This window comes from Chelonoidis abingdonii, chromosome 1 (assembly GCF_003597395.2).
Source record: "Chelonoidis abingdonii isolate Lonesome George chromosome 1, CheloAbing_2.0, whole genome shotgun sequence".
Taxonomy (NCBI): Eukaryota; Metazoa; Chordata; order Testudines; family Testudinidae; genus Chelonoidis; species Chelonoidis abingdonii.
Genome location: NC_133769.1, coordinates 156,255,095 through 156,268,042, shown reverse-complemented (window position 1 = coordinate 156,268,042; position 12,948 = coordinate 156,255,095). Strand labels below are relative to the sequence as shown.

Sequence of the window (12,948 nt, the reverse complement as noted above, 5' to 3'; positions counted from 1 at the left end):
AATTCACTGACTGCAGTTAATCTCTCTCATGTTCCTTTAGTAAATCATATAGTTGTAAATGTGAAACATGCTTTGATAAGCTAAGTTTATGTTTCCAAAACATTTAAGGTTGTTTTGTTTATTAAAAATAAATTGGATATGCCATTTTGTATGTTTAATTAAATTCCAGTGACAATCCTAATTCAGCTGACACAAATCATGAGCAAAAAGCTAATGATCCAGTAAATGAGCAACATATCATTCACCATTTTAACATACTAAAAGTGTACAATTAATAAGAATCTGAAAATATTAAGCTGTATAATGCTTAAATAAATGTATAGAGTTATATTGTACCTGCCTAGGTAGCAAAAAGATGTACCAAATCCAGTGTAAAGTCTCTATTTAATTGTAAATCAACATGTTTTAATAATACTATCAACCAGTGAGAATGTACCTTTCTTTAGAAAATAACTGAAGTACAAATAGAAAAGTTGATTAAATCAATTATGTAAATTGAGACTTTCCACTAGGCGATTTAAATCATGTTAAAATCACTGATTTAAGTCTCTGATTTAAATCAATCCACCCTGCAGTAAATACCTAGTTCTTTTCTAGGATTTTGATTACTTATCTCAGAACCTGGTCACCAAGACCCTATTCATCTCAGCACCCCTGGGATCAACATGTTTGCATCCTTCTCCTACTGATAGGGAAGACTGAATATTACCTGCTTTGGTCAGGAAGGTCTAACCTTTGAGCTCCTCAGGCATGTCAGCTGTGAATTACCAGGTGATAATGGAAAGATTCCATTATACCTTGTGGTATATCACACTTTGATTTTTGACCCTCTTCCAAACAGGGGTGGCTCTAGACCCCAGCAAAGCAAGCAGCTGCTTGGGGCAGTCCATTTGCAGGGGAGGCAGCTGGCAGGGATCCAGCCTGGGAGCTGAGAACCAACAGGGGGCCCTAGGAGCTGTAGTTCCTTGGTTAGCTCCCTGCCTATAGAGCAAGGTTTGGAGCAGGGAAAGAACTACATTTCCCAGCATTCCCTTGGCCACTATCAACAGGAAAGGGAGCGGGAGGGAGTATGGTAGCTGAAACCTCATGCTGCAGCCTGTTGTGAATGGAGAGCTCATGAGGGCAGGGGACTGGACTCGATGACCTCTTGAGGTCCCTTCCAGTCCTAGAGTCTATGAGTCTATGAGCTCACTGCTAGAGTGGGTTGGCACTGCGAATGAGGAACAAGTGTACCCAAGGAGTAAAAGGCTTTGCCCCAGATATCCCCTTCAGAAGACATCCCCAGACGGATTAGGGTTACTGGTGTGACCTCACCTTGAGGCCCCCAAAGAAGGAATTGGGTGGACTAAATGGACAGTGCTCCTCTCTATCTGAAGCCTAGCAAGGGAAGTATGTGGATTCCACTAGAATTTAAAATGAAAAGTAGAGGAGGGGATGCTCTGGACCTGTGCAGCTTTAGATACAGTACCAGGCATGTAGGAGGATTTCCACTTCTGAGCCATGGAAGCAGAAACTGAGTTTTCCTTTCCAAATTTAGCTAATATTCAGAAAGGGAATCTAGCACCTGCCTTCCAGATTTGAACACCTCAAAATTCATGAGTGCTCAAGCTCAATTTGGGCAGCTGTTACTTCATTTCTCCCAAATCAAATATGCTGATCCACTGTAATTTGCTGTAGAAAAAGTAGGATAAAATTGAGCTTGAAATTCGTCCCAGTGGTTTTTAGGACTGGAATTGCTATTTTCAACAGCCATTGCTTTTTTTTTTTTAGTTTTATTTGTTTAAAAGTAAGACAGTGATATTGCATTGGCAAATTCCCCATAGAAACAAAGAGTGGAACAAAAGAATAATAAAGGCACCTCAACTTTTCCTCATTTATGGAGGACAGTCTTATAATAGGTATCCAGATATCCTCCAATCACACAAGCTGAAACTTGTTCCACTTTACTGCAATTCTATAACCATATGGGAACCAATCCTGTCTGTGTTCTGTGCACATCCAAAATTCCTGCTGAATGACCCACCCTGGGATCAAGTTACCAGTGACCCAGGGCTGGGGCGGAAGGAGGGTGCAGGTGCGGGGGGTGGAGGGAGAGCCCAGGGCTAGGGTGGCAGGGGGTGTGTGGGTGGGGAGGCACTGGTGGGGGAGATGGTGGGAGCCCAGAGCTGGGGCAGCACGGGGTGTGTGTGTGGGAGAGCCTAAGGCTGGTGTGGCAGAGGGTGGGGGGGAGAGCCCAGGGCTGGGGCAGCAGGGCTGTGCAGGGGGGAGCCCAGGGCTAGGGTGGGGGCAGCCAACTTTTTTTTGCTTGGGGTGGCAAAAAACCTAGACCTGGCCCTGCTTCCAAAGGATCAGAGCAGCCTGCAAAAAAATCTGGGCACCAAAGGCTGAACTGCAGCAAAATATACCCCAGGAGAGGTCTATGATTCATCAGACACATGTGCTAAGGGTGTGGCCACCAGAGTGACTCTCCAAATGTATTCATGATTCTAGATGTCTGGTCTCATTTCTGAGGCCCAATCAAGGATTGAGGAGCTACTATTCAGCTCCAAGACAATGATGCCCTCAACAAGATGAAGCCCACCAGACCTAAGGCTCATTCTCTCAGCCTAACCTAGTCTTCCACAGACAAAAGGGAAAATCTGATGTACTCAGTCTTCTGCCACCAGAGGCCATGTACATGGAAAGAGGACAGATCCCTCCAATGGAAGCCCCAGGCCCAGTTTCATTCAGAATATCTGGCCAAGAAACAGACTCAAGCAAGGCCATCATAACTCTAGCAGTGACCCTGTGTCATCAGCCTGCTGTCTACAACAAGATTGTAGAGACCCATGTGCCAGAAACCTATCTATCTGTGTCCCTTCCTCTTGGAGGTCCCCTCTCCCATTTCTTTGATGCCTTGTGTGTGATTACCACCGATCCAGGCATGTTAGACATTGTCTAAAACGGTTATAACAGCCAATTCCACAATTAGTCTCTTCCTATGTCCCCTTTCCCGCTTCAAGGATCATTCTCATGAGAAAGTGTTTCTACAGGAATCTCTTCTCACAAAAGAGGCAATACAGGAGATCCTGCAAAGATGCCTGAGGAAAGGTACTTTGCTGATTGCCAGGAAGGTAGGTGGCCTTCATCCCATCTTAGCTATTCAGGGACGAAACAAATACATAAAGATCTTCAAATTCAGGATGCTCACCTTCAAATCACCACCCCTTCCCTCTCCCAAGGAGACTGGAATGTGACCCTGAACCTCAAGGAGGTCTCCTACCACATACCCATCAGATACTCACACCACGGTTCTCAGAGGTTCTGTGTGGGAGAGACACACTGCCTGCCAGTACAAAGTGCTACTCCTTCGCATGTCCACAACCCTGAGAGCTATTTTTTTTAAAAAAAACATACAAGCATCTGGCTGTGGTAGCTGCACAGGAGTAGCACCAGGAATTGTTGTCCCTCAGAGGTCCATCCTCCTCTGAGGTACAAGTCTTCCTCTGTGGTCCTCTGGCTCCAAGGAGAGGAGAGTAGGTCACTGTAACACCTGGAAGGGTGCAGCTTACTTCTCCCCTCATGCTAGGCTCCTCCCTTTCCTTGCACCTTTTCACTTGCCTAAAGAGGGGGATTATCCAGAGGCCAGGGGCTGCACCAGACCCCAGAATAGATCTTACTTAGCTAAGCAAGGGGTGAAGTAGACCATACTCCCCCTTACTCACTTGCTCAGCCAAGTAAGATGAGGGCTAGATTCATTTTTTTTTTAAAAAGTCGTAATCTTTTTTGATTCTCAGTATTCAATGAGCACACCCTTGCTTCATTCACTGCCCTTCATTCAGCCTCTGCCACCTTACACTGAATACTCCCTTCCTCTGTGAACAGTCACTATAGCAAGGTTGCTGCCTCCAGCACACCCGTTTGTAGCATAGGATGGCTCCTCATTTGCCCCTCAGAGTATTCCATCTCTCCTAGGGATTCATGTGGCTCAGCCCTCCAGCTGGGTCACTCTCAGACTTCAATCCCCTTTCAGGGTACTCAAAGTCCAAAATAAACACCACCTTTGACAACAGCCCCAAGTTAACATAAACAAAAAGAATTCTGTCCCCTCCTGTGCTCAATTCATAGTTCTTCTCACTCTGACCAGAGTGCTGTCCCTCCTGGCTCTCCCCTACTGGCAGTCCAAATACAGCATAAACCAAAGTGGTCTCACATCTCCCCTGGGACTCACACCCTATTTAAAGCAAGTCTTACTCTTTACCAAAGCAATGACTCCCAGTGTCTATCTCCCATTGGCAACCTCCCCTTTTCTAGAGCCAGACTACAGCTCCCCTGGACTAGAAAAAGTCAACCCGACTTCCATCTTTCTCCCCAGCCTCTGAGCTAGATATTGTAAAGGCCTGATTGAGTCACATGACCCACCAGTCACATAGCTTTCATTTTCCCTACCTGAGAAGGAGAGCAAAATGTATCACAGGTGGGGCTGGATCTCTCCCCTTAAAGGGGCCAGCCACCCTGTGACTGTCCCACTGAAATCAGTGGGGCAGTGGGAGTGCTTTAAGATAAGGTGCTACTCAGTGTAAGTGACAGAATCTGGCCCTTAGAAATCAACTTGTCACAATTTCAGAATAATTGCACCTGTATTTCCCCTCTGAGATCCCTTGATTTCACCCTCCCAGCTGTCACCTCCTGTGGGCAAAGACCCATGTCTCTCTCCCTCCAAACTGGGATTTTAGCCTTGCAGTCCGTCTGTACCTGACAGTGATTTTCCCAGCAGGTCTGACCAGAGTTCAGCATCTGGAATTAACTCTTTCTTCAGGGGCTACAACAGTGAATATCAATTACCGACCAGATTTCACAAAGCAAAAAACATTTATTCTTAGGGCAAATACATTACAGAGAAAACAAAAATAATATCATAGCAGAAGTCACCTATCTTCCACATGGGGAATCTGATAGGCTCTAGCCCAAGGGATGCTGACCTTTCTTTGGACAAAAGGTCCTGTCTATTTGCTTGCTCAGAAAAGAAGGCCCTGTGTCACTTTAAACTCAGCCATTTATACTAAAAACCCTTCTTTGTCATTTGGTCCCCAGCTTGAACCAGCATATACTAACCACCAACCGAATCCCTGGCCCACAATGCCACACCGGGGACGTCATTCTCAAGAGTGCCCGGTCCCATCCTCCACTGGCCTGACCTTGCACATGTGTGTACAAGGTCACGCCAGTGGGGGCAGAGTGGCGCACTTTTCCAAATGGTGTCCTCCTGTCATGCTGTCTGGAGAGGCTACCACTGTGAGTGCCTACTTCAGGGCAGGTCATAAAAAAAAACGGTTACTGACCGTCCATAACTCTCGTTCTTTGAGATATGTTGCTCATGGCCATTCCAAAGTAGGTGTGTGCTCACCCTAAGAACAGCCGCCAGAAAGTTCTCTCTCAGAGGTGTCCATCGGGTCGGCCCTGGAGTTGCATACTCATAGTGCTGGTATAAAGGGGCCTGCCGCCCCACCACCCTCTCAGTTTGGTGTCGCTGTCTCTGGAACTTCAGCTCATCCCTGTGTTTCTGGCAAGTACGTGCTCTTCTCTGCTTTACTATCCTGGAAAGTGGCCTTCTGCCAGAACGGTCTCGGAGATCCGAACCCTTACTTCGGAACAACCTTATGCGGTCTGAGGCTCTGGCATGAACTGGCACCTGGCCTGTTAGCATCACACCCCCATCTGATACCAGACCTAGGTGGCTTACTAGTGTGGCAAGTATTCAGTGCCCCACAGAGTCCTCCCTGCCAGCCCTTGGTGAGGAGGTCTGGTGTAATCAGATTGAAGCAGATTAAAGCAGAATCAAACTTCCTTCCGAATGAGCTCCCAAATTCTTTAACTGAAGGGGCTCACAAGTGATGTGACTGTCCATCCTCAAAATACAGGAGCAAATTTTAGGCCCCATGACTTTGATTGGAGCCACATTTAGTCTTCATCCATCCCTGAAGCTGTATAGCCCTGTATGCAGCAATACTGTCTCTCTGATATAGTAGAACATGCGGACAGCAGCAGTTAAAGGAATATAGGTTGTTTCTGGGTATTAGGGCTCCAACAGGTGAGTGCCAGGGGCCCTATAGATGTGAGGGAGGGGATATTTCCCCTAAATCAGAGGTGGGGACCCTCCTGCCCAGCCCCTGAGCTCCTGGCCCAAGAAGCTAGCCCCCAGCCCCTCCTCTGCTGTTCCCCCTCCCCCGCAGCCTCAACTCACTCCACCGCTGGCGCAATGCTCTGGGCAGCAGGGCTGCGAGTTGCTGGGGCAGCACAGCTGCAGAGCCCAGCCTGACCTGGTGCTCTGTGCTGCATGGTGGTGACAGCATAGCTGGCTCCAGCCGGGCGGCACGGCTATAGCGCTGCCAGCCACCGGTGCTCCAGGAAGCGAAGTAAGGGGGAGGGAAGCAGGGGGGGTTGGATAGAGGGCAGGGGAGTTCGAGGTGGTGGTCAGGGGGCGCGAGTGTGGATAGAGGTTGGGGCGGTCAGATGGTGAGGAACGGGGGGGTTGAATGGGGTGGGGTTCCTGGGGGGGCAGTCAGGAATGAGAGGAGGGGTTGGATGGGGCAGCATGGGGCAGTCAGGGGCAGGGAGAAGGGGTGGTTGGATGGGGGGATGGGCAAAGGGTCCCGGCGGGAGTTCCAGGAAGGAGGGGGGTCGAGATGGGGTGGGGCAAAGCGGTAGGCAGGAGTACAGGGCAGTCAGGTACAGAGAGGAGAATGGATTGATGAGAGTGGGGGATGGGATGGAGAGCAGTTCCAAGGAATGAAGAGCGCGCGAGGTGGGTTGGGGCTGGATGGGAGCCAGTCAGGTTGTAGGGAGAAGTGTGATTGGAATGGCAAGGTAGGAGTCCCATCAGAAATGAGAGGCAAGGAATTGGATGGGGTGCAGGAGGCACTAGGCGGCAAAGCTTTGGGGCGGCAGTCAGGGAAGCAGGGAGCGGGGGTGGATGGGGCAATGGTTCAGGGGGGCTGTCACGGGAAGTGGTGGGGGTTGGATGGGGGCAGGAGTCCTGGGGGGTGGATAGGGGGTGGGGGCCAGGCCATGACCCCCTCCCCTAACCGGCTCCCCATACAATTTCCAAAACCCAATGCGGCCCTCAGGCCAAAAAGTTTGCCCTCCCCTAGATACACCAGAGAAACAATCAGGCCTGCCATCATCCTCTAAAGATTTGGACCACTTCCTGTTTGGAATCATTCTACTACTTGCAGTTGAGGTAAATCTTTTTAGCATAAGTGTTGTAATATGACTTCCAGCTTCCTCTTTTGCAACTACCTCAAGATTAATTGACTTTAGCTCAAGAAGCGTGTTATATGTTGGCACTAAGCTTTTTACCCCTCTGCTCCCAAGGGTAAATGAGACATGATATTTTAGCCAAATCCTTAATCCACCAGGGCACAAACTGATATAGCAAAGAGGATTGTCAAAAGAACCTCTTGTGAATTGCAGCTGAGATTTTCAAAAGCATCTAGTGACTTGGGGTTTCTCAAATGTTGGGTGGCCAGCTAGAAACACCTTTAAAAGGGTCTGATTTTCAGAAAGTATTGAGTACTCACTCTCTGAAAAAGCCAGTCCCTTTGGGTACCCTAAATAGAACATCCAAAAATTAAAGCACCCCAAATCCCTAGTTACTTTTGAAATTTTCACCTCTGATCCTTTATTAATTTTAGCTGGAGTCCCATAGTGAGTTACAAAATGTGATTCACAATCTGCTACTTGATGTGCTTTGCAACAATTCGATTTTTAAAAATGTGTAGTAGTCCACAATAAGAGGTAATCTTTTCTATTGACTTCAGATGGATCTAAACCAAACATGAGCAAGGGCAATCAGGAATCTCACATGGTTTCAACAGTTCTTTTGCAGTTTGCTTTCTCCACTCTTGGATCTGCTCTTCCATGGCAGCATTCGTAACAGGCCAGAATAGGACATCTCTGGTTCTGTGCTTACGCTTCTTAATAACCAGATGGGGAAAGTGGACTATGCTTTCAGTTTCTGACCTCATGCTGTGTGGTATTCGAGCACAATCCCCACTAAACTATGTTATCTATTCTAATGGGACCAGAGCACAAGGTGTTGTGACTGAAGGCTTTCCTGGCTTTCAGAAGCTTAAGTTTAGCCAATTGCTACTTTCTGGAAGGGCACGAGGCAGCGCTGCACAATTTTAACTATGTTGAAAAAGTTTTGGGACATTTGATAGCTAAAGAGGATCAGTTGACTTGTGATAAACTGCAGGGATTTTAATTCCCCTACATCTCCAATTCTAACCTGGATGCAAAGAGTTAACTTTCCCTAGCCATTTCTAACCATCTGAAACATCAGGCTTAGTGATAAGAGGTAGAGACCTTCAGAAGCCCTTCTCTTCTGGGAAGCATCAGCACTGTTTCCGGTGCCTCTTTCCGCTGCTTCAGCTGGACATTACTGTCCATATGAAGCAGACATTAGCCAACACAGCCAGTGTTTATTCTGAAAGAATGAAAGGATGGGGGCTCATTTGTCCCTCTGACAAAACCAGTCAGGCTGGTTGTAGGTAGATAGTCAGGACCACACGCCCATTAAGAACAGAGCACCTTGTTATGCGCATTTCCAATGCACAGAAAATAAGACGTTCACTTGACATTTCTGATATTACATAATCCTGCTATCACTACAGTTTATTATATTGTTGCTTTTACAGTTTATTATGAAATTGATGTACAGTGACCTGAGCACCTGTGCTTTATATACACAGTGATTATTTATCTCATAGCATGAGGAGGCTATTCCTCACACAAGGAATTCAGGAAAATGCGGCAAGGTTCACAGGAACTAGGTTGTTCTAAGAGTTTCATGCGCTGGGCATTCTGCCACTGGGGCCTGTTTAAGGGAATTTAGTGCTGGACTGATAGCCTTGAGAACTGAAGTCCTATCAACAGAATAAATATTAGCATAGGCTTCCCACATGCCACTGTGCTAACCTGCCTTAATCCAGCCCAGAAGAGCCATGTTTAGGGAGACGAAAAAGAGTTCAGTGCCCATGCCCTATTAAACGATTGGCTTCTCTGCGAAGACAGTCAGCAAAGCGCTATTTGTGGTAGTGATTTTACGAGACTGGCATCTGTCCATTAGAAACTCGACTGAGTCTTCCAATTCATTTCACAAGGGGGCCACCAAATTGCTGTCGGATAGAAATCATTTTCAGCCATTACTGACCTGAAGGTGATCTAGGTATGGGACTTTATATCCCGTTATGAATCTCCCAGGATATCTATTCTCTGTCAATATTTGATTTTGATTTGTGACTTTGCCAAATAGATCAAAAGGTAGAAGTGTTATTGAACAAACAGATGAAATCCTTTTTCTTTTCCTTACACCTCCTCATCAGCATAGTTCTTACATAGGAATAAACAGTTGTGCTGAGAGACACAGAAAATATACTGCAGTATGGATTGTGGATTACTCTCTCTAATACATTGATTTGGGGGAGATTTGCACAACTTTCCCAATGCTGACAGAGGAAATATAGAAGCTCTCCAATGCCATTTACATCCTTCCCTTCTAATAGCATGCAGCTCCGAAATGTTGTAAGCAAGACTTGCTCGTTTCACTGGAAATAAGTCTGCATTTTTGTGTAATCACTAACTATATCACACTGGGATCTGGAAGCATGACTACACCAGTTTAAGTCTATGTCTTATATCAATGACTGGCTTGGCATTCATACTTTCCACACAACAACTCAAAACATACAAACACCAAAGGCAGCCCAAGAGCCTGATATTGAGCCAAATGACAAAGAATTCCCCTTGCCAAAGCTGAACAAAAATCTCCAAGGGAGGACGGCACAACAGCTGGATGTGGTGGTAAAGCCCAGACCACCTATAATGAAATAAACACAGACTAATTCCCTCCCTCCCTTATCTCGAAAAGCAGATAAAGACTGTACAGTACCTCCAGAAAATGATCTGACCCACGGAAGCCATGGTAATGGGATTGATTCAGACAGGCAAAGCGTAGGGTGCATAACAATTCAATGCAGTATTCAGGACAGCCTCTTTCCCTTTGAGACACATTCGCCTTAAGTTCCAGCTACTCTGCTTAAATAGCTGAACTCAGGTAAGGAGTGGTGACTCCAGGTGGGGAAAGTTGAGGTATGAGGAAGCCAACAGGACATGATCAGGCTTCCCATCAGACACAATCACAGCAACAAGGCACAGTTTTTTCAGTATTATAGGACAATAGCCTTGACTCCTATGTTAAGGTTGCCTAATATGTCCCATTATAAAAACATTTCCAACTTTTTTTTTTGAGGAATTCTCAGAGTCTCCAACATTTGCAGCAGAGATGTGAAAACTGAAAGAGGGATAGTCCTTAGGTCAGAAAGGGGCCTTTTGCTGGTCCCATGCAAATCCATTCAGATATGGCCAAGTTATAAAATGGCAAAAATCACTATTGGGGTCTGTATTATACTCAGTAGAGCAGGGTTTCTCAAACAGGGGCCGCTGCTTGCGTTGGGAAAGCCCCTGGCGGGCCAGGCCGGTGTGTTTACCTGCCCGTCTGCAGGTCCGGCCAATCGCGGCTCCCACTGGCCGGATATCACTAATCCGGGCCAATGAGGGCTGCTGAAGCAGAGTCCAGTAACAAGGCCGTCCTTAGGATTTATGGTGCCCTACGTGGGATTATTAAACTGGTGCCCCTGTGCCTGTCTTGCTCTTAGCAACACAAACATCAGCTTACACTATTGGTGGAAAACTTGCCACGTGCCATGTTAATTAAACGTTTAACTTAAATGAAGCACACTGTACATGCTGATGGAACTAGCACTTATAGACAAGAATTCTGATTTAGACAGAATGATGCGATAATATAATTTTTTAATTTGTCAACAATATTTCTTGGAAATTTCTTCGAAGTAAGGTAATTGAAACAAGGCATTTGTTTTTCTTCAAAGCAATCTTCCTGCTTTTTGGGCTGCAAAATCAGTAATTAATGTGCATTGTTATACAGAAGACCAAGCTGAGTCTTGTTCGATTGCAAGATAGCAGACCAGTTAGCAGTTCTGACCTTTGAAGAGCGGAGATAGTTTTTAATGAGCTTTAGTTTTGAAACTCTGTTTCCTGATGTACTGTTACCGGATTATGTCAGTAGAATACGAGTGGCATGATACAACATTAGGATAATCTGTCTAAAAAGTTTGCTAATTCAGGTATGACGTAAACCTGTTACACATGTCATCATTCGATTTTGTATGCTGCAACATGAATTACAGGTTTCTCAAATCTTTCATACAGTTCAAGTTCCATTTTAATCAAAAATAAATTACTGTGCATCAGAAGGCTCTCTAAGGTCAGGGTCCCAGTGCGGTGCCTGTGGTGCCATGGCCCCCACAGGGGCCTCCGTGCCCTGAATATTGGACCAGTGGACGAACATCTGCGAAATGCCACTGAAATTTTGGCAGCATATTCATGCGCGGCGATCCGCCTCTCGCGATGGACAATGACTTATGCTGCGATAAACAGCGTCATCCCAGAGACGTCGCCTAGTAAATGCTGCCACATTTCAGCAGATTTCGGAGAATGCTATCGATCCGACTGTCCGCTTCATCTGGCACCCACAGATGAAAAAAGGTGGGACCACTGCTACTAGGTTCTATGCACTCTAGTCATTAGTTGCTTCTTGTTTAGCTATTTCGTGATTGTCCCGCTCATGCCACTAACCAGTGAGTGAATGGAACCCAGGCCGACAGCGGATTGAGTGGCTCAGCCAGGGGTCTTAGCCGCCAGCTTGCTCAGTCGCTGCCAGCCTGGGCGTTCCTTGGGGGTCCCCAGGCCACAGCGATGTGCTGACTGGGGGTCAGCAAGCCAGGACCCCGAGGAGGCAATCGGCAGCAGCCGGAAACCCCGAGCCAGCGGGTGGGCTGAAGCGTCAGCCCGCCACTGACTGCCATCAAAATCGGCTTATGTGTTACCTTTGGCATGATTGATGGATACCTTTGCCGACCCCTGCTCTAATATTACTAGTAAGGAGATAAGCCATCATATCAGTTGCTGGAGGCTCTATTTAGCAGTAACAGGGCATAGGAAGTTAGTCAACATTTTTTGTCTTCTTCTGATGTAAACGGGCTCCCACTCTCTTCCCCATAGCCAAAACTTGTGACATAATACATTATCAACAAAACTTAATTTTCTGTTTTTGGCCAAGATATTGATCTGTTAAAAAATATATATATTGAAATTGAATTCGGAATCTGTTAGCCAAGCATTTTTGGCCAACCAATTTGTTAAATGACAATCTAAATGGTAAACACAGCACTGCTTTATCCACTGCTTGGCCTCATCTCCAGCCTGCTGGTTTCCAACAGCTGCAGTAGAGAGGAGATAGAGTGAAAAACTGCAGCGCCCAATTCCACCTACTTTGGGGTGCAAGTTGGCAACAGAGCCAGCACCACCCTCAGGTCTGATCACATTGCAAAGGCCACCACTGCAGCCAGCCCAACGGACCATGGTGAAGTTAGCACAGCATCTGATCTCAGGGACGGGGCACCCATGGAGCCACAGCAGCTCATCCTGTCCTGTGCAGCTCCCCCTGGATGAGATGGATCACTGCCAGCCTGGGGGAGAGACGCGCTCCCCAGCTTGGGTGACCAGATCCAGATGTCCTTATTTTATAGGGCCAGTCCTGATATTTGGGGCTTTGTCTTATATAGGTACCAAATTACCCCCACCTACGGTGACCAGACAGCAAATGTGAAAGATCGGGACGGGGATGGGGGCGGGGGGGAATAGGAGCCTATATAAGAAAAAGACCCAAAAATCAGGATCATCCCGATAAAATTGGGACATCTGGCCACCCTACAAGTGAGTTCCTTCCTCCACCCCTTCCCAGAGACCCCAACAGCCAATCCTCTCCCTCAGACTGTGCTGCATTTGGTTCTCTCTAGGACCCAGCAGCCCTGCTCTTACATCCTG

General features: G+C 46.8%; 1 protein-coding gene across 2 annotated transcripts in view; it reads right to left on the bottom strand.

Moving 5' to 3' along the window:
* Window positions 1-10,033, bottom strand: part of VTCN1 (V-set domain containing T cell activation inhibitor 1) — a 39,837-nt gene extending 29,804 nt beyond the window's left edge. For both annotated transcript variants that reach the window (XM_032773600.1, XM_032773599.1), the window contains exon 1: window positions 9,932-10,033. In XM_032773600.1, coding sequence (XP_032629491.1) covers window positions 9,932-9,963 — 32 coding nt within the window. In that variant the 5' untranslated portion in view covers window positions 9,964-10,033. The remainder of the gene's footprint in view (window positions 1-9,931) is intronic.
* Between the last annotated feature and the right edge of the window lie 2,915 nt (window positions 10,034-12,948).